This window comes from Parasteatoda tepidariorum, chromosome 10 (assembly GCF_982258835.1).
Source record: "Parasteatoda tepidariorum strain Cologne lab strain chromosome 10, Ptep-v5.0, whole genome shotgun sequence".
In the NCBI taxonomy this organism is placed as follows: domain Eukaryota; kingdom Metazoa; phylum Arthropoda; class Arachnida; order Araneae; family Theridiidae; genus Parasteatoda; species Parasteatoda tepidariorum.
The window spans coordinates 98594751-98617606 of NC_141764.1; the positions used below are offsets into that span (position 1 = coordinate 98594751).

At 28.3% G+C, this 22856-nt stretch overlaps 1 protein-coding gene across 6 annotated transcripts in view; it reads right to left on the minus strand.

Moving 5' to 3' along the window:
* The window catches only part of LOC107441107 (uncharacterized), a 41668-nt gene that overhangs the window by 3604 nt on the left and 15208 nt on the right, over nucleotides 1-22856 (minus strand). For 4 of the 6 annotated variants that reach the window (XM_043047507.3, XM_087153460.1, XM_043047503.3 and 1 more), the window contains 5 exons: nucleotides 16347-16519; nucleotides 11998-12189; nucleotides 7512-7655; nucleotides 3431-3571; nucleotides 591-731 (listed from right to left, as the gene is read on the minus strand). In XM_043047507.3, coding sequence (XP_042903441.2) covers nucleotides 591-731; nucleotides 3431-3571; nucleotides 7512-7655; nucleotides 11998-12189; nucleotides 16347-16519 — 791 coding nt within the window. Of the gene's footprint in view, nucleotides 1-590; nucleotides 732-1412; nucleotides 1576-1819; nucleotides 3572-7511; nucleotides 7656-11997; nucleotides 12190-16346; nucleotides 16520-22856 lie in introns of those variants that run through there. The other 2 variants (XR_015429794.1, XM_043047506.3) reach the window with 2 other exon arrangements.

The window sequence follows — 22856 nt, forward strand, 5'->3', positions numbered from 1 at the left end:
TTTTTATTTACATTTATTTCTGAACTTAGACTACTTCAGAAAAATTTATTAGACTACTTCAGAAAAATTTAAAGTTTAATAAAAAAACAAGGAGAGAGGAGGTTTTGATTTTCTTACTAGTTATTTACTTATTTTTGCTAACAAGAGAGAAGGAGTTCAAAATATCCACACTCAGCACACAGAAAATTTAAACAGTCTCTAAAATGCAATTTTAAATAAAGTATCTTAAACCTAATCATGAGAAAGATAGAAATATATAGATTTAGATTTATTTAGTAATAATATTTTCCTAAGATTTGGTGAAAGCTTTAATAGAGTTAAAAACAGCTTGTTATGTCACAACAAGTCTTTCAATTGCTTCAAATCATGAAAAACTTGCAAAAACTAATAAAAAGCTGAAATGCGGAGAGTAAAATATTTCATACAATTAGCATAACATATTCAAATTTAAATAAATTTCAATGCAGCAGCAACCACAACCAAAGCTAAGCAAAAGCAGATTTGTGCAATTTTCAAACCACCAGGCAAGCATGCAATAAGAGCTTCTAATATCTACTAAAACAGGATTTTTGACAGCTGCATTATCTTACATGCTCATGAATTTTTTCCAACATAGCTTGAACCTGACTGGCTCGATTACGTTCTGCATTAGTCAGTTTATTTTGTATCTGGTTTAATCTACTTCCAATCTCGAGCTGGTTAAGCTCATTCATTTGACGTACTTTGAATATCTGCAATGCAAAGTGATGGACACACAAAACATAAATGATAAACAAAAAAAAAGCAAGGTTAAAATTGAGGACACACTGAAAATTCAGTATCCCTTCAATATTTAGGCATTGTTTTCAAAAACTCAGCTAAATAAAGATTTTGCTAAAAAATATTAATTCTTAAATTTAAAATATGAATGAAAAAGCTTTGGCTAAAAAAATTTTTTTGTTGAAAATTAAGCAAATTAAGATGAATAAAATTTCAATATATTTAAACTAAATCTCTATGCATTTAGCTTGATACACTTAATTTAGATTAATCAATATTTTCTTAAATATGCATAAAATACTACATTACATATTATGTATACTGTAAAAAATATTTTCAAAACAAAATTTAAAAAATTTAGTACACTACTTGGTCTCGGAAGAAAAAAAGTTAAAAATACATTTCTTCAGATTAATAATTTGTGTACAATTTTGGAAAATATTCATGCCTAATATTAATAAAGTAACTGTTCAGTGCATCCTGAATTAAAAAACAAACACACTGACAAATCATAAATAAAAAGCGTCTGAAACAGAATTACACAATAAGATTATTTGTACAGGAAAATTTTATAATAAGGAAACTGAAAACACAAGTAAATTTTAAATCCACTGTTAATTAATAATTGATTTGAAAACGAAATGTCATTGGTATTTTTTTTTTTTTTTTTTAAACTTGTAACTTCAATTCAAAACTTTTTTTTAAATCAAAATATTTACAAAACCAAAAAGTGGCACAAAATGAGAGTAAAATTTTTAGAGTTTAAAAATATTAATGCAATTCAATTTTTAGTTTCCATATCAAAATACCAGGGGTCTGTCTAGGTTTTTATGAGAGGTACCTATTTTGTGAAAATTTAGTCATAATTTGTGAAAATTAAAAATTATATTAAAATATCAACTCAAAAATATGGTAAAAATATGGATTTATCGTTTTCAAGGAATACAAAAATAAAATTTTAAGAAAACATATTTTGTGAAACTACCATTTTTTATAAAGTTGAATTTGTGAACGTACCACTAAACGGTAGTAAATTAGGCCTGGACAGACTCCTGAATACTCTCCAGAAATAACCAATCAGAAAATTTAAATCAAGCATTTTTAACTTTATTTTTATTGATAAAGTAAAATTTTTAGAATAAATAGTTTTAAGAATTTCAAAATAACTACCATGTAAAAAGTTTTAGTTTCTGTATGTTTTTATTATAGGAGTACATACTGAACTGACATTTTATGCTCAACAAACAAAATAATTCAACAAACTTTAACAAAAAAAACATAACTTCAAAAAGCAAAGAAAAAAGAAATCATAATCCACTATTTTAGATTATACATATTTTGCAAATAAGATATACTTTATATCTTATTTTGTCAAACCAATTTTCTCAAATTAAACACTATTTCAAAATTCGAAAATATTTTTTAGAACAAAATTATCAGAAACAAAGCAATATCCGGAAAAAGAAACTATACTAAGAACACACATGACAAACAATTGCAGTGGGACTTAAAATATAAAAGGATTCATTATTTCTTTTATGACACAGTAATATATAAAAACAGTTTGTGTCCATTATAAAATTACATTTTTTATATAAAACTGTTCTAAATATTTCATTCCCCCAAATGAAAATTATCATGTTCTCAGTTTTAGTTTACTGCTCATAAGCTGAAATGTTCACAATTACTAGTCCATGACAAATTTAATGGAATAAACTCCTTTAAAAAATTTTTTTTGAAATTAAATAAATAATTTCATTTAACTAAAATAAACAACGTTTTATAAATTAAACAGATAAATGATTAAAAAAAAAAAAAACAATGTCTATACTTTCCAAACGTTTACTAAATTACATTAAAACCTATAAAATTTCTAGTTTATACAGTGTTTTCATAACAGAAAAAAAAATGGGAGAGAATTTCTCAAAAACAGGGTGAGATTTCTAAAAATTAAAAAAACACGAATAGACTTGGAAATTTTTTTTTCTTTAATTATAGTACATTTTAACATCTTCTAATTAAATATTTTTGCTGCATCATCATATGGAAAATGTTCTATATCTACTTTTTCATCAGCTATTATATTTGACTGAAAAATATCTGTATTTGTTTCATTTGTCCGCTTACGGAGTAGAAGATGTCACCTTAACAAGTATTTGTCCGTCTTATATTCCATGCACAAAAAATGCAAACGTCTTACATGAAGAAATCTTACCTACGGTGAACACCTGGTTGCAGAGAAATGTGTTTTGAAAGGGGTTTGGGGGGGGGGGGTTCGCAACCAGTTTTGAACAATACTGGTAAATAGGGAAGCTAGATAACAAGAACCGATGTTCAAAATAATGAAAGATCAAGGAAGAAAAGTTAAACGGATTTTATTCAAAATGGCAAAAGACAAATTTTTTTTCAAAAATTCACGAATTTTGAAATTGATTAATAGACTGTGCGAACTTCTCGCGTTTATAATTTTTAATTGCAAGAAAAGAAAAAAAAATAAGAGAGATTATCGCGCTCTAGTGAAAACATTGTTATAAAAATCAATTGGCACTGTTTTAAAGAAAAGTATAAACTAGCAATAACTTAACAGAACACAAATAAAATTTATAAAATATACCATTATAAAAAAAGTAAAGTCATTTTACATTTAGCTAAAATTTTTCAAGTAACTTACATGTTCCTTTGATCTTTCCTGGATTTCCTTAATTACAGCATCTCGATTTGATTGAGCTATCTCTAACTTCTTAGTGCTTTTCTCTCGCAAACTTTCAGTCTGTTCCTCCATCTGTTTCTTGATTTCTACAATATGCTTGTCCTGAAATATTAATCATTACACCATTAACTCAGTTACTGCAAAAGAAAAAATTATTGAAAAAATTTTCTACATTAAAAATATATTTCTAGCAACATTTTGCTAGTTTAGAAGTTAGTTTAAAAAAACACAAGTAAGAATACTGCAAAAAAATATTTGAGTCAGAAATATGAATTTATAGATTAATAAATCAATTTGATCAATAAAAACTTTCTATAAAAAAAAAAGTTTAATAGTAATTTAAATGTGTCATTGTATAAGTTTTTAACACCAAAGTAAGCAAAACTTTAAATAAACAATTTAATTTATAAATCTGAGGGGGGGAAAAATCATTGAATTTTAAATTTGTAAACATCCCAGCCTTTATAAATTGAGCATTTACGCACGGTTTATACACGACTTTAAATCTATACTTTTGGTAAATTAAAGAAAGAAATGTCTCAAAAGATTGTATCTTTATAACAAAGTATAAAAATATTTTCATTACCAAGCATGAAAACATTTAGATTTTAAGATCATTTAAATGAGGACTTTTTGTGCATATTTTTAAATTTACACAAATGCACAGAAGATAATAAATTTTAAATTTATTTGAAGGTTACCATTACATACACCACAAAAGAACCATTCATAATTTAGAAATACAAAAAAATAAATAAACAATAGCTCAGATGTCTCAGTTCCCTGACTTGCAGTTTCTGGAGTGCCCCTCTAAGATGTTAGAGACTGGAGTTCGGAAACAGCCAAAAAAGTTTAATCTGTTTCAATACTAGGGGGAAGAGTTGAAATATTCTATCCCTTGTTATTAACAATTTTGTATTGAATTGAAATGTTTTTAAAACAATTTTTTTACAAAAAATATACTGGTCAAAAAAAAAAAAAAAAAATAGGGGATGAAGCAAATAAGAGAATAAGCCATTGTGTGATAGCTAATGGGAACTTTAATTCTTTGGAATGATATAAAGAGCATGAAATGATCCTTCAGAGCAACAATTTGGTGACATCTAAATAACAAAACTGATAGATTGAAAATGATATGGGATGTTTTATATGGTGTGAGGTACTCCCAAACTGCTAAGACACCTGTTTCGCATGGATGCAATGATGTTATCAATGAGACTGAGGAATAGTGTTCCACTTGTGTGAGGCGTGATACTGTAACAAGAGGCCTTGGTCTCTCAGAAAAGCGTCGTTCGAGTGCGTCCCAAACAAATTAGGAGCAGGAGTGTATGCTGGCCAAGAAAGCTCTCCACAAGACAAGCTGCAAGAGGTCTGAATTATCTTGTATTAAAAGAAAGGAATCACCAATGGCTGCTGCAAAAGATAAGACTTATGTCTGAGATCTAAGGGTCTCATCTGTATAACTTTGAGCAGTCAAATTTCAATTTTGAACGATTAGAGGTCAATCTGTCCACCTATGCTGATTCCAGTCCATATAATCAAAATAGCTTGCCTTAAGATCTTTCCAGAACAAATATAAGGTTATTTTGAGTGCCCCTTAGTCGCCATAACAAAACAAGTCTCGTCTCAATAAAAACTTAATCGGGTCTCGCCCGCAAAACAGCAGTTGACTCCAGTCATTTGCATCCATCATTTTTTTTTCAAAACAAAAATCGAATGTGGAATTTCACAGCCGAGACCGTCAGAAACGGCAGCTTCTATGAGATAACAATTTCTGCACTTTTGGACATTTTTCTGGTTTCAGACTTCACGAATGTTGATTTGCGTATGAAGTTTTGTTTTCTGCAACACTTTATACAATAGTTGTTTTATTTTACATTAATTATCGGAAGAAATATATCAAAGAGTTATGAAGTCACATGAAAACTATGAGCTGGATTATGTGAAAAGTTATGTCTAACTACTATTTACTTTTCAAAAGTTTAAGAAAACTAAAGCTCCAAAAATTCTTTGAGTCCTACTGTGTTAAGTATTTTGTTAAAGTCTATTTAAAAGTAACTCATATACAACACCTTAAAAGAATTAAAATAGAAAATTGCAACCAATTCTCGATTATATATACATACTTTTATGTAATATGATTACATACTTTTGTCTTCTAATTTTTAAGACAGACTGATATTGTGTTTATTACACTAATTTAGTAATTATCAAGTAAAATAAAATCAAAATTCATTGAAACCCTTAAGAGCTTATTTTTTCTAATGATGCGGTCTGAGAAAGTTATACACCCTTAATTTAAATAATAAATGAAGATTGTCATATTATCAAGTTCAAGTGCAATAACTATGATGAACATTTGGCAGAGTTCCACCTGGGAATAATAAAAAAAAAAGCCAGACACTTCTTCACAGAAAAAGGCACTTTAGTTTTGAAAGGGCACTCACTTAACACCGTAAAAATTGATCAAAATGTATTATGTAATACAGTGTAACGTCCCATATCCGGACGTCCCTTTTCCGGAAGGGTCAATTTCCGGGACACTTTTTAACAATCAAAATAAACAAACATTTCTTCATCTTCCCCACTCTCTTAAAAAAAAAAAAGTATTTTGACAGGTTTTTTCCTTTCTTAGCTTCTAGTGATCTATGCATTAAACCCATAAATCAACAGAAAAGAGAACAGAAGATCTACCAAGACCGTAGGTACCGTTAGTAACGCTCCTCCTCTGGAATGCAGGAAAGGGGGGGGGGAGATTTGTTTTCAAAAGAGCACAATTGAGTCCCCTCCCCCCTTCTTTCCTGTGCAGCTGGCTAGTAAAAGAGGCATTTCCTGGAACCTTTTTGATAAAGTGTTAGGGAAAGAAGTACTGTGAAAAAGGGTAAACACAGCAAACATTAAAGTGGAGGGGGAATCCCCTTTAGTCACACAAGAAAAAATAAAGAGAACCCAATCAGCATGCCACGCCTTTATGCTTGATTGATAGCCAATGACAGGAGAGAAAATAAGAACTTGTCACTTCCCCCCCCCCCCTTCAACTTGAATGACAAGTAAGAAGGAAATGAATTTTGCTTCTTCACCTACCCACCTTAATGAATGAATGACGGGAATTTCCCCTTCTTGCTTGAAACGTTCTAGTTCAAAATGGCGGAGAGAGCAATTAATATTTTCATAACTGTTAATTTTTTTAGTTTCCTATATTTATTTTTATAATAGCAATAATTATTATTTTTTAAATATTTTGTTTTTGATTGATTAGATATCATTCTATACATTATTGCCCGAAAAATAATGTTATTTAATTTCTGCTTCTTAGATTCAGATCATTTTAATCTCTGTTTACCTTGGGGGTCTATTATACGGAAAAATCGATTATCCGGACTTCGGAAAGTCCCGCCGATTCCGGATACGCGACTTTCCACTGTAATTGAATTTGATCAACAAGTTTCAAATTATCTTTTACTATTTAATGTATGCATTTTAGAAAAGTATTTCACACTCATTATCAAAATAAAAGAAAACTTTGTAGTTAACAGGAAAATAATTAAAAGCACACTAGAAGACAATCACTGTGCACAAATTTTTTGCAAAAAGTAAACTTAAAAAAAAAAAAAAAGATTGGAGGGTAACCAAGTTGATAGCTTTTGTTCTATAATTTAAACTGAAAATAATGAGAAAATAAGCATTTAAAGGTGAATTTTTAAAAAAATAAATAACTTATTTATTTAAAAACTCATTTTAAAATCGCTCCTCTGCAAAAGGAGATACTTAAAACTAAACCAGTTGAGAATAATCCAAACAAAATAAATATTTGTAATAATAATAATCAGAATAAAACCTATAAACACATAATTTTACCACAGAGTAATTATTATTTAAACAGTGAATTAATTTTTTAAAAATTTTTACAAAATGGGCAAGGAGGGCGCATCAAAGGGCAGGCAGCACTTTTAAAAGACGCTTAAGGAGAAAAATGCATCTATCAATGCAAACATCCAAAACAGAATATGTAAAAATAATCACTTTAAAAAACACAGCTTACATGCTCTCTTAGCTTCTCTTTTAGGGAGTTTATTTTAGCTTCACGCTGTTCCTGAGCAGTCATCAACTTCTTATTAATAGCTTCCAATTTCACTTCCTTGTCTGGAGAATCACCCTGCTTTCGTTTTTCATCAACCTTCTGAACCTATACATAGAACAAAAATAGTCAATGATTATAAAAACTAATAAGTACAAAAGTATAAATCCACATTTTTTCCCCAGAAACATTTCAAAATCTTTTTCTAATAACAGGGATGAGATTGACCAAAAGACAAAAAAGCTGAATTTCCACACGAGTAAATTTTACAAGTGTGCAATTGTTTAATAATAAACTCCAGACAATTTAAGATAATAAATAACTATGCGTTGAGGCATAAATACAAATCCCGATATTGGATATTTAAATAGAGTGATTACGAACCCCAATGTCTTACTTTTAAATCATATATAAATACGAAAATCGATGTTTGATATTATAACTGTATGAATGAATCACGAAATTGGATTCTAATCTTGCATGAATACGAATCACTACATAGGTTTTTAAAAACGTGCAAATACAAATCGCGATATCGTATTTTTAAATCTCGTAAATAAGAATATCAATGTACGATATTTAAATCGAGTGAATAAGAATCGCAATGCGTAACATTCAAATCACGTAAATACAAAAAGCTATGTTTGATATTAAAATCGTGTGAATAAGAATCTAGATATTAGCAGATTCTGGGCTTTGGACATCTAAAAGGCTTGTTTGAAGAAGCGACACCTGACTTACAAAAATAAGAGCCATCTGGTGGGTGGGTAAAAATCTTATCTTCTGCATGTAAAAGCGGAGAAAATAGCTAAAATAGGTAAAAATGCGGAAGGGTTGGCAGCTATGCAGATTGAATTTATTTCAACGGGTAGATTTTCTGAAAAAAAAACAGAATATTTTTTTTAAAAAGTTACTTTTAGAGAATCGGAGTTTTCAATAAAAAGGCTGAAATTCAAGAGGCTGAAATCAGCTAAAAAGCGGAAAAATCTAATCCCTGTAATAATTTTACTGGTATAATACAGAAATACTCTTTAAAATATTAAGAACTTAAATATTACTTGACGTGTTTTTCCAACTCATCAAATTAGAAAGTTATTTTGGTCACAAGAAAGGTTTAAAGTGTATATTTTTTTTTCTCTATAAAATATTATAGCACAACTTTTCTAATCTATAATACAAAAGCGTACCTCTATTATATATTTACAAAATAATAAAAATTAGTTTGATTAAATATGTTTCACTTCTTACAAAACAAAGAAACATCTCGTTAGTTACAAGGAAGGACAGAGACAATTAAAATATTTTCTGAATTGTTCAGAATTAAAATAGTAGCCAACATTTCACTGACTTTATTTTATTACAAGATATCCAGACCGCTTGACATGCACTTTCACATACCGTTGTAGGCAAGTTTCTGATTTAGTTTCTTTCAAGTGAACAAAACTTTATTTTGAATTTATTGAACTCAAAACAAATATTTTTAGTTCATATACAGGGTATACGCACACCTGGAAAGTCATGAAAATCATGGAAAGTCACGATTTTAACCATTTTTAAAAATAAAAAAAAATCATGGAAAGCCATTAATTTAGGTTGCCGAAAATTTTTATTTTTAAGATGGAATCCCCCCCCCCTTTTAATGGTATTCCGCATATCTGACTTTGTAACAAAATCCCAACTCAGTGTCATATTTTATTAAAATATAAAAAGTTTTTATCATGTTCTTTAAAAATTATGGTGTTCTTTCTAAAAATGAAAGAGCTCTGCTATTATTTTTTCAGCTATTTTATTGCTTCAAATCTTCCTTTACTCCTTTTTAAATTTAAAATCAATAAATATGAAGATGCAGAGTATAACAGTTTTGGTTATACCTATCATTTCAATTAATATTATTATAATGCTTTTCAAATTTATTATTCTGTTTTTGTAGGAGAAAATAGTAACTTCGTTAAGCCATGAAAAGTTCTTGGAATTAATCATGGAAAGTAATGAATTTGAAAATTTAAAATGTAGCAGATACCCTGCATATATTTTTGTTAAACATCACATCTTTATACAAAACAAATGCAACTTTTACAGAAATTTATTTGGTGAAATCTTTCAAATAAATACTTTTTGGTATTTATTGCAGAAAATACTTTTATAGTTATCTGCACGAAGTCTAAATTAAATTTATATGTATATTAGCAGATATGTCTAACTTTAAAGACTAAAAATTTACACTAGTACAAACACCAACTGTATGATTACAAACTTCAGTATCTGTGCTTGTTATTTTTATTCTTAATTTTATGCATATTATTTTTATCTATAAGACTTATTCACTCTAAATCAGTGACTCATTTTATTAGTGCCACTTTTTTTTGGTGAGAGAAGGGTACTGAAATGTTTTACATTAACTTTTAGTAAAGTGCAATAAATCTAAATGAAGATTTAGGTATTTTCAGGCTTCAAAGTTGCTCAAAATAAAAATTACAACATTTAACAAAAAATTACGACAAAAACGATAGATTTTTTAGAGCAATACATACATTCAAACACGCTACACTATTTAGAGAAACCGAGGGACTTAACATTGTGCTGCTATTTCCTTTTACTAAAAAAAAAAAAATTTAAAAAAAATATTTGTTAAGCAAGTTTATCAGAATTGATTTTAAAAAGCAGTGACATTTTGAGCATGCAAAGATACAGTGAGAAATCTCAGAACATGAATTTTACTTTATTTCAGAAATGATCCCTCCATATGAAAATAGATTTAGATAAATTTAAAAGAAAACTAGTTATTTTAATGCAACAATAAACTACTTCACAATTTAATCATACATAGTGAACATAGTAAAGAATGTATACAAAAATAAACAAATAAGAAAATGGAATATACAGCTGAAACTGGTAAAAGCATTTTATGATGTCTTCTTCCTTATCCCCAAAATTAGCCGGGCTAAACAATGTCCATGAAATTCATGACCTGGAGGAAGTCTGCCACCAAAAGTGGGTTACTTAGAATGTCCCTTTTGTCCAGTCCATGATATGTTGGGGAGAAGCCTGCATGTTGTGATAATTATTCTTTCCTTCGAGAGTAGAGTTAAAATCTTCCCAAACTGCCCCGGTGCCACACTATATGATGTTATTACCATATGATTATATTACAGTACTGTTTATAGTAATAAAGACTAAGTTAAAAATACGAATTTTTTTATTTTAAGCAAAATTAAAGGCATTGAGGGGAAAAATTTGTTCTCTTATGAAACAAAAATTCATCTCACTTTCATAGAAGAGCGGCAGCACCCTAACATCTTTTACAAGAAATTTTTAAAAAAAATAAATAAATAAAAACTGAAAACATAACAGGCATAAAAATATGCCTGTGAAAGAAATAACACAAAATAAATTTACAATACAACATAGAATAGGAGCTGCAGCAGCATCTTTAATGCAGTATTTAACTCTATATCAGACACATTTCTTAGTTTAGCAAATGCGTAGTTAGATTATTAATTAGATTAGAAAAAAATGTGAAAGAAAGGATTCCTTTCTTTCAAAAATTGACAATAATTCAGTTGCCTATATGTGACAGACACCGGCTGAGCATGAATTTAGATGCCTATGACTGGCTAATGATGATGAAAAGAGGCATAAAATGACAAAAACAGAAAGTGGTTTAAGAAGGATGGCCTTTATCAAATTACAAATACAGAGTGACTCCAAAAACCTTGGATAAGTATTGTTTAACATATTTCATTAAGCAAAAGGAAATCATTTCAGGCAATTATACATCAACCTGCGAGACCAAATGTAACAAAAATTGAAAGAACTACACATAATTAGTTAAAGTTTAGCAAAATAACTTTCACATTCAAGTTTCAACCTTATACTTTCTTTGGTGAAAGTTCTAAAATTCACCCATAAAAACAATTAAAAATTTATATTTATATATATATATATATATATATATATATATATATATATATATATATATATATATATATATATATATATATATATATATATATATATATATATATATATATATATATATATATATATATATATATATATATATATATATATATATATATATATATATATAATTACTTTTTAATAATTCATTTGAAACAAAACTTTAAATTAACAAGAATTATTGAAAGTAAAACACATGAAATGATGATTTAGAGGAAATTGTAAATAGAGAAAAAGACCTTGTGACTGATTATACAAATACAAACTATGTTTCTATTGTAAAGTTTTTAAATAAGCTTTATTATTATTACAAAATACTTATAAAATCAGAAATTATTTTTTTTTACCTAAAATAATTTAATCAAAACAAATATCAATGGTAAGGTGCAATTAAATGCTTATTTTTTGTCGCCCTTTGTGTCATGTGAAATTGCCCAAAATACAAGGAATCTACATCTAAAAAGTTACTTCATGCAAAAGGAAATCTTACTATTTCTCTAGCTTTTTCCTGAATTGTTTTGATGTGAGTTTCTCTGTTCTTATTCCAAGATTCTAACTTCTGTTCCAAGTTTTCTTTAGTAGACTGCATGAAATTTGAATTCACTTCTTCCTTCTTAGCATTTACTGCTTCCAAGTGACTAAGTTTCTCAGTAACATAATTCAGTTTCTGCAATTCTAGAGACTAAAAATAAAAATCAATAAATAAGATTTCCTCCTGCTTAATCTAATCTAAATTGCATAAACACCAATTGCTTAGCTAAATTTTTATACTATAAATGAGTTTCGTGCAGTTTTAAATTCAACTTCATAAGTCTTATAACTTATTGCAAGTCATAGCGCACACCAATGAGACAATAAAATGAAAAAGAACGTTCATAATTGATAAATATCAGAATGCCAAAATAAATAAATTTTAAAATAAATGGTTTGTTATTTTTACTAATAACCATAGAGATCAATATTAAAAATAAACTATAACAAGTTTCATATGTAAAATTACTTTTATCATTTATAAACAAACATACAGAACTCTAAGCCTTTCTTTTTCTAAGAATTCTTTAGTTTTAAAAATTAGTTACACATGACGAATAAAAGGTTAAAAAAAAAGCTTCCCAGCATAAGACTTTCACTCCTCAAACCAGCAATTTGAATATTAAGGGATTCATAAAAATTTCATGCAATTTTGATTAATTAGACTGATTAATTGATTAATATATATAAAAAAAAACATAAATAGTTGCAACATATAGTCAATAGTTAAAATATGTCACTTATAAATTCCCTGTTTTCTCTGAAAAACTTCATTAAATTCAATTAATTTTCAGTTAAAAAACAAAATTTTTTTGTTCTTGTTTAATCTTCAAAAAAAAAACACAAAAAAAAGGTAAATAAATTTTATACAAAATCAAAATTATAAAATCTTTGACAAGGTAAGCGTTTTAAACTTCTATTTTAAAAAATTTTGTTGTATTGATCACATATTATATAAATTTAAGATTAAAGAATATACAGTTAATCAACATTGTATTTTGCTAGATTTATTTTTGCTTGAAAAATAAATTATCTAGGTTATGTTTTAAAATAAATTCTTTGAAATATCTTTTCTTACTAAAAAGAGAAAATTATTCACAATTTGAGAACTATTTGAATATTTGGTATTAAAACAATAATTCAAAAATAGTTGATTTTTCTTCCCAATATAAATTGCTTGATACGGATGAAAGATTAATGACTATAATTAATATTAGTTTCTTAAAGTTCATAATATTCCTAAATAGTAAAAAGACAAGGAAAAAAACGGGTTTTCAGAAGAAAACTTTGTTTAAACTAGATTTTATTTAACCAGTCATTTTGGTTTAATTAAATCAAAATTGTTAAATAAAATACTTTATCCTCTAAATGAAATTTTTTTTTACAATATTATATAATAGCTTAATTACTCTTAACTATTAAATATTATCAATAAAGAATTAAAATATATCAATTTTCTTTTCAAAAACAAGCTTACATGATAAATACCTGAACATACTTACATATCTAAACTTTACAAATAAAAATTAAATATCAAAATTATATATTAGATGTGTGTAAATGAAAGAGTTCTCTTTGTCAGCAGGGGTCTGTCCAGACATTTTGTGAAAGGTCCGTTTTTCGTGAAATTGTGAAAAAATTACTCACATTCTTTCAAACAGGGTCCGCTTCTATGAATTTGTGCAAATAGGGTCCGTTATTGCAAAAAAAAAAAACTTTTTCAAGGAGTTTTTAAATTGTAAAGATTATTGTTCGATTTACGAGATTATAGTTCGACAATTGTTATTCGATTAACAAAATAATAATGAAGATAAACAAATTTGTGAAGGGCCTGATTAAAAGAAAAATCATTTTGTGAAGGGTCCGTTTTAAAGTTAAAATATTTTGTGAAGGGTTCGTTTTTATGAAAAGATATTTCGTGAAGGGTCCGTTAACGGACCCAAATTTCTTCTAAACAGACCCCTGGTCAGTATATATGAAAATATAATTTTTGAAATTTATTTTAACACAATGAAAACAAAACACTGCACAGAAAAAATTAACATTAAATAAAATAGACATTGATAATATTTTAAATGAATTTTGAATATTTTTAAATGCTCTTATTTAGGCATTGCATTTTGAAATTCGAATCATAACTTTCAAATAGTAAAATATAAAATTCAGAAAAGCACCTCATTTCCATCTACGCTTTTGATTGTACCAAGCACAATGCTGATTTTTAACAAGATAAAAAAAAACAACTTTTGATCTTGCCATACAACATTAATTTAGAAAACTACCAGAACATGGAATTTAAGATGGTCTGTTATGCATTATAAAAGTTTTTAGGGACATTATGACTTAATTTTAAATTTAATTAAAATTATTTTATAAATTCATTTTTGCAGAAGAGTAAAATTACAAATATGTTCATTTAAAGTAACTGCAAAATTTACATTAGCAGTTAATCTTCAAATTAACAATATTAAAAGAATATTGGAAATATTTACTTTTTCATTTGGTCACATTCAAACTGAAGATATATCACAAACAATAGAACATTTAATTACTTTAAAGTTTTACTTAAAAAACTCCCTGATTAGTAACAAGACATAGACAAACAATATAATTTTAACTTGCTGAGCATGTAATGTATTTAATTACACAATAAAACCACAATGACACTTAGAGGATCATAAATCTATATTGAAATTATGGGGGGAAAGACTAGTGAATATTGGTGATCGAAATGGGCTACAGGTAGCGTATAGCAGAACTCTTAACCTATGACTAATTCCGCACGTGGATCGCACCGACCACTGTGCTAACGCAAAATATCCTCAGTGGTAGACGAATCATGGGCTAGAGTCTTCTTGTCATCAGGCTAACTGCGCGAGGTTTTCCTTTTAAAGTAACGCAAATTAGGGTTAGTTCCATCAAGAAGTCCTCCACGAAGGCAATATTTCTCCCAATACTTGATCCAGGAGTTTCCTTGTCTTCTGGATGGGGTTTAAAATGACAAGTATACGGAGTTGAAAATTGGTAATCGTAAACCAAAAATTGGGTCGATTCAACGACGGTTTTAAAATAAAATATTGTTGGATGTTGGCAAAATTAAAATTGTGTCAGAATGGCAATTATTTCATGCGGAAAACTTCTAGAATTGGAAATTGTATAATTCATCTATTGAATTTTAAAATTGCCATAATTTTTATAATTAAATATTTATTAATACAAGAGTTACATGGGAAGCACAAGAAACTCACTGTGGCTGCCTCAAGGCAAGACATGCCCCACATTTGACTGTGATAATATACAAAGATTTATATATTAGCAATTAATGCAACAAATAATAACACAACCAAGAAGTTAAGACACTTAACTACATATCTATGAATAAATCATAGAAATAGAAAAAACATAGGAGAGCATGGAACATTTCAGAAATGCACCAAAATTGAAGATTTCTTGACATGACTATACGGAAATAATAAAAACAGGATCGACAGGCTTGTCATATACCTGCTCTCAATGTGTTCAATTATTACACTCTTGTAATTATTTAAACTTCATGAGCATCGCACAAATACATTACCTTCATTGTTTTTATTAACAGTTACAAGTGATAAAAGTTATTGTGCTACCACTTTTCCGTTTAAACAAAACATTTCTATTCTGAAGACTTGGTAAATTATTTTATGAAAAAAAACTTGTAAATTAAAAACCTTAAAATTTTAAATTAATATGTATGAACAGCGGAATAATTATTTTAAAGCATACGCATTTAGCTATTTTCTGACAATGCTTAAATATACTTTAATTCTAATTTATCAGTTTTATTTTAAGTTAATCGCTTATTTTAGTTTTAATTTTAAACCTTTTACATTAAACGAATAAAACATACTATTATTTTGTGTTTAATTATATATCAAACCAACAGTGTAGAATATGCAAATTCTTATGGTTACTACAACAAAAAGAAAAACTCAAAGTGTAAACATTGTTTTCAGTTTTTACAGCATTTTGTTACCAATAGTTGTAGTTGGACTGACAAATTAGTGTGCAGTGCTCGCCACTATCTCGGCAAGTTAAAAGTTATCATGTAAAAGCAACCCAGTGATAAATATTCTTCATCAGACGAAGAACTGACACTTACCCTTTTTTTACCTCTTCGCTAGCTCGATCGCAGGATGACCGATAATGTTTAAGTTCATTAATGTTATACTAATGTCATGTTTGTTAAAACTTTACTAATGTTATGAATAAATGTTCTAAGAAAAATTTTAATATAGCTTTAGTTATTTTCACTCCAATAAAAATATATACCTGTCTCCTTTCTTCCGCAGCTTTGAGTTTCTTTTCGATGTCTTCCATGGATAGAGTGGACTTGGGTAGTGACTGAGACGCAACATGCTTAGGGGACTCCACAGAGGGGGGCTGCAAAACAAGCTCATATTTAAGGCCACCTTTCGATTGCTCAGAGCACTTGACTTCAGTTGCTGAAAGAGGAAGAAAGAAAAAAAGAGACAATAAACGAGTAAATTCTTTAAAATTATGAAGGGTATGTACAGAATGCAAACAAATATCCAGATTCTAGAAGTAAAACAAGCGTTGAGTATAACTAGAAAATATAAGTGTTTTCCCGAAGGATCTTTAGAAAAAAGGTAGCCCACCCTGCTGGCTGTTCACGGGGGTAAATGAGCCATCCTTGCATCTTTCTTTAAGAAAAAAGAGAGATAGCAGTAGTAGAAACCAGGAACTTCAGAATTGCATGGCAAGTAGAAATTTTTAGTCAAAATACTATTATTTCTTATGTTTGAGTATTTTTAATTCTGTTTTGAAGGGTGCTCATTTAGCTGGATATAAATATATTTTTTACATGTTTAGTGCCCTTCAATACTGAAGGCGCCTTCGAGTTTGAAAAAGCACCCTTGTTTATTTCTAGGGTGATCCCTGATAATTATCATGAAAAAATTTCATTAAACAAGAGTCAATCCAGGAAAGGTTCATTAACAGATCCTTTTTAATTATTTCATAGTAAAATTTAAGAAGCATTCACTAAATTTTCACTTAACAATGTATTATGACAACTCATAACTTTAAAGCTACAGCTCCTTGAAAGACATGGTTTTAGTATTTATTAAAAAAAAAAAAAAAAAAAATACAGGACCATATTCAATGCTCTTCCTAAGCGTTTTCAGACGTGTGACCCATCCTACCTGCCCTTTGATCCCTATAAGTGCGACCTTTTTGCAAAAAATAAGTCGCCATCCCTTAAAAGCACTGCCTTTTTATTCATATTCCACTTTTAAGAAAAATTAAATCTTAAAATAATAATTACATACAAAAATTGTCTGAGTTTAATTTATTGATAAATTTTTACTGTGCTAAGTGAGAGCCTTTTCAAAACAAAATGTGCTCTTGCCTCTTTTTATTCATAGGGAGAATTATTTCATTTTCACACATTCACAATGACCAGACCACAATTATGATTTTTGAACAGAGTTCTCCCTGGGAATAAAAAAAGGGAAGGGAGCTTTCCCACAGAAAAGGGCACTCACTTAACACCATAAACGTTTATCAAAATGTGTAATATCATGCAATAACTGTGTGTGGATTTGATTCTCAATACTTCTTAAGTTACCGTCTTATATTACTTTATGTAAATACATTTCAAAAAGTAATTTTCACTCATCATCTAAGTAAGAAAAAATTTGTAGTTTGTAAATAATAATTAAAGAGATGCTAAGAGAAAATCTCGAATTACATTAAAAGAAAAATTTTTTTTGAATAAACTTAAGAAAATTTTCCTATAAGTTATACTGAAAATTTCTTTACAGCAAAATTATACTTAAAGTATCCATGCGATGCATCAATACCGTATAGTACGATAAACATCGATAATCTCGAAAGCATTACCGACAATGGTAAAAACAGACGATAATGGAACTTTTCGGTAAGCCAGGCACAAGCGAAAAGTCGCCAAAAAATTTAGACATCCAGCAAACTTTTTTCCTACTATGCATTTTTTTAAACAAAAAAATGAAGTTCACAAAAAATTAAATAAAATAAGTAAAAATTTAAAGGGGGAAGAAAAATTTATTTCCTTGCTCCCCGCTTAACCGAAAAATTGATAATGTAACAAGATCCGATAATTATCGTCACCGATAGAACTACAATATCTGAGAAAGGTCATATCGATATCATTGCAATAAATATGGAACACTAATTTTGCCAGTACCGATAAAGGTAATTATCGGATATCGCGAATATTGATAAATTAAACATAGATAAAGAAAATGTTGTCTTACGTAAAATTAATGTAACTTAGTAAAAATTGAAGAAAAAAAAATGCGACACGTCAAGAAATATTTATTTCTTAACATATTGACACATTAAAATTCCGATATCAGCTTTTATATTTAGTTTTCGCAAGCATTATTAAATGAGCCACGCTAATCAGCCCTCCCAAAAGAAAACAGGATAACTTAAAAACATCACGTATCTTCAAACAGTGTCAATAAGGGGAGGGGAGAAGTCTGTTTCAACTATTAAAAAAAAATCTGTTTCAACTATAAGTCAGTGATAAATAAAGTTATAGTTAAAGCAACAAAAAAAATAATAATGGTACCAGCGTATATCAAACCTAGTTCAGATGTTTTATAACATTTCCTTAACTTAAAAAAAGAGTGAATAAATATGCAGTTTCATTACTTATCTACCTTTTAACAGAAATTTTTAAGTATTTCCTCGATGCTACGCTAATTTAAATTGAAATAAGTTTTAAATAATTTGAAATCTTAGTCGGATGATTCTTTAACACTGATTAAGTTTAGCTATTTAGGGTTAATGAAGGCAATCCTCATTCATGGGTTTTGTTTATAATAAATTTTTTGGATAGTTTTTATTATGCATTAAAAGTAAATTTCTTTTTTAACATTGCATTTAGGTATAGCTAACTCAGAATATCGGTAAATTTTTTAAGAAATTCGATCATGCGAAGTATAATGGCGAATAAAATCACCTCTTTAAAAAATTTACAACTAAAATATTTAAAGTTATGTTTATATAAGTAGAATATACAATAAAAAATTTTTAAAAAAAATCTGGGAGACAACTTTCACTATTTATTGATTGAAATCGATGATGAAACAGATGTTCTAAAATAGAAACATAATTCATTAAAATAATTTAAAATAAATACAGTAGGAATTTACACATAATAAACGCATGCGTACAAACAATTGAAATTTATCTTATGTTAACTAAAATAGCAAGAGTTAACTTTGAGGAGGTTAAGAGGACGTTTATTTCAAGGAGACATTCATTCAAGTCTGCCATTTTATCGATTCTAAAGGGGCAGACGAGACACCCAGACGATTCCCATATGACTCATTCATAAAATAACCAAAACAGATGAGAATAAAACAAATACGACGCAAACGTCGAAAAAATATCAATTTCCGAGATACTAACTTTAAAAGCAAGGTAAAAATATATATATAGAATTTGTTATATCAATTTTTTTCACTTCACTTTAAAACAATACTTGTCGTTCCAAAATAACATATTTCAATTTAAATTTCAATGCCAATTTAAGAGATTAAATAATTCATATATTAACGAATGCATTTACTATGTTGATTCCGATTTTTTTTTTGAAGGATTAAATTACGAATAATTTAAAAATAGAATTTTTAATAGCAATTTTTTTCCCTCTCAAAATTGGACTTTCCTAAATTTATATTTTACTATAAAAAACGTTTAAATTTAGCAGAATTAATCTTTCCATAGAATTTGGAAAGATATTGAATTGACATTTCTTTGATTAAATGAATTGTTAATCTGATGTTTATTCAAATTCATGCTAAAATGCCAACCTTCGTATCTTTTCTAAAAAAATATAAAATTTTTGAAATTTTTACAAATTTAATACTTCTTAAAAACATGAAGTTGTAGCTGAGATAGAAAATTTGATTAATCTTAATAAAAAAGTTTTTTTTTTGGAGTGAATCTTATTTTTTAATGATGAAACAATTCAATTAGATCGAAAAAAATTAGCATTCAAAGTGTTTGTTACGAATATATATAATTTTTGTAAGAGAATATGATCCAAACCAAAGTAAATTATTACTACCCCAAGTCTTTCAATGAAATGTAGTTAATAATTCAAATTGGATGGATACACGGAATATTTGTAAACTGATCACATACGCACAATATTTTTTAATAGAAACTGATTAGAAATCAATAGAGCATACATGACAGCCCGCGATAAAGCAATGTTTCATAACAGATGAAACTAAAAATGTTCCTCAAAATGCGAAGACCGTGTCCAAGTGATCAGATACATTGGCCAACAGCCAGATTAATACACCACTACAGAAATTCGAAATCTAAAAAAGCAATGCATCTTGGAAACTGATCTTCGCCAACTATTTTTAAAAAGACTTTTTGGGGGGAATTGATGGAAAAATTACACGATTCCTATGGCACCCGTTTCCAATTGAACAATGTCCAATACTATATGCTAAACAACTGCATATAAAGTTTTCGATTTCAATTTGTATTTAAAGTTTTCGCATGCACGATTTTAAAACATGCGGGTGTTTTGATACCAATAATTTAAGTACTTCGAAATGAATAAATTAACTACAACTCTGAATACTAAAACATACCAATCGATTCTTTAACTAGTCGGCATTTGCCCCACGTGTGCAATTTAAATTCTATTAAAAAAAAAAAAAACTTTGCAAAAAATAAGATTTTTAAAATTAAAATCTTGCAAATAATTCATGTATATTTTGTTTACAAATTAATAAAAATATAATACATATAATTTTAAGGAATTTCATATTAAATATAATCCATGAATAGAGCTTACTTTTAAAAGCGTCGTCATTTAAGCTTTCTCTACAAGGAAAATATTGATTTAATTGGCTTAATTTTAAGCGGAGGTAAATACCTTGGAAAGCTACTAGATCTTTCAATGTATTGTCCATACAAATATAAAAACCCTTTTCAAGAACGCGCGCTTTCTTCTCAATCTAGAACACATCTTGTAAAAATCTTTCAATTTTTATAATATAGTAAGTCAATGTATGTCTGACCACGGTGTTGATTTAAAATATCCTCAGTGGTAGACGGAACCTGGGGTAGAATCCCCTGCCGGAGGTTTCACTCTCTATATAACGTAAATACGGGTTAGTTCGTTCAAACAGTCATCCACGATGGCTTTTTTGTTCTTATGCTTGACCCAGGTCTTCTGGGTTTGACTTAATAAAAGATTAGGGAGTTTAATATTGATAGTCGTAAACTCGGAATCGTTTTGCCTGTTCGAAGCCGGCTATAAAATAAAATGTTTATGTAAGACATTACAATCCCCTTATTTCCAAAGTTTTCTCAAAAAGGTAAAATAAAAAATGTAATAAAGATTTCCCATGGATATTTTTTAATTTTGAAACAAAAGTTGAATTCTGGCAAGGAAAATTTGCAAGATTTCTTAGAAGAATCAGAGTTAAGTTTCGAACACAAGAGATTTCGAAAGAATATCATTCAAATTGTTATAAAACGTAAATTTAGTTTTAAGCTAAGTTACATCTTCTATTTGACATGGTTTTAAATTAGATAACTACAGTAAAAGTCAAAGCAAAAACCAGGAGGGGGTGTTGCGACTTTATATAAGCATGAAAGGGGGTGTATGTCATTTGCCTACTTTTGGATGACATGGGGAGTGCAAAATGGCGAAAAATATGCTCACTTAATATTTTAACAGCCTTTAACACTCAATTTAAAACTAAATATGAAATAGGATGGAATTTAAATATATTGTAAAGCTTTATTCAATTTCAAATTAAGAAAAAATGCAAAAACGTGAAAGAAGATTTCATATATCGCAGAAGATCATATATCAACTCTTCGGCAGCAAATAACTTTAAAATGTAACTACTGATCAAGGAGTTACACATACACTTTATTTAAAGGATTTTTATCACATAACGGCAGAGCCTTTTTAAGGCTGGGCCTGTATTAATATAGAAAGAAGTAATACGTCAATCAATCTCTCTCCGGAAATAAAAATCCTAGCCGGGAGATTATGGATTATTTCGGGAGAAAGATAAGGGTCAACGACTGAGCCTGTTATTGACAACTATTGCTGACTGTGTGAACGACACTTTAAATCTTTGCCTCGTGCCAAAGATAAATATCTTTTTTGCGTGAGGTTTCATCTACAACAGAAATTTTTAATTCTCAAAAATGAATTCAATAGAAGATGTTTACAGTCTTGTGTCACTGAACTTAGAGGATATTTAAAGTAAAAAATCTAATTAATGAAGAATGGTAATGGATATTGAGTTTAACAAACTGTGCTTCGTTTTTAGTTTCGTTTATTTCCAATCAATCCAGTTTCTTCCGGGAAAAAAACAACCCATACCTGCCAACTTCAGAAGTTTGAGATTTTTGGAAACCACGACATAACAACCAAAACAAATTCACACATTTATTTGCAGTTATGTAACACAAATAAATTTAATTGTTTCTTAAAGTCACTTTTTTATTTCTAAAAATTATAAAATAAAATAGTTTGTTTCAAAACAGACTGAGTGACTAATTTAGCGTTTTTTTTTTTTTTTTTTAAATCTAATCAAATTCTCTTAAGTTAGACGACAACAAAAAAAAAAAAAAAAAAAAAGAGAGAAGAATTAAGTCTAGATTTTTGTTATGTGGCTGAATTAATCTTCCACAGGTCAAATCACTGTAGGAAGCTTTAGAAGCTTTTTTTTTTGGTCAAACAATAAACATTACTTTCCTTGCTACTGACTTTATTTTGTATCT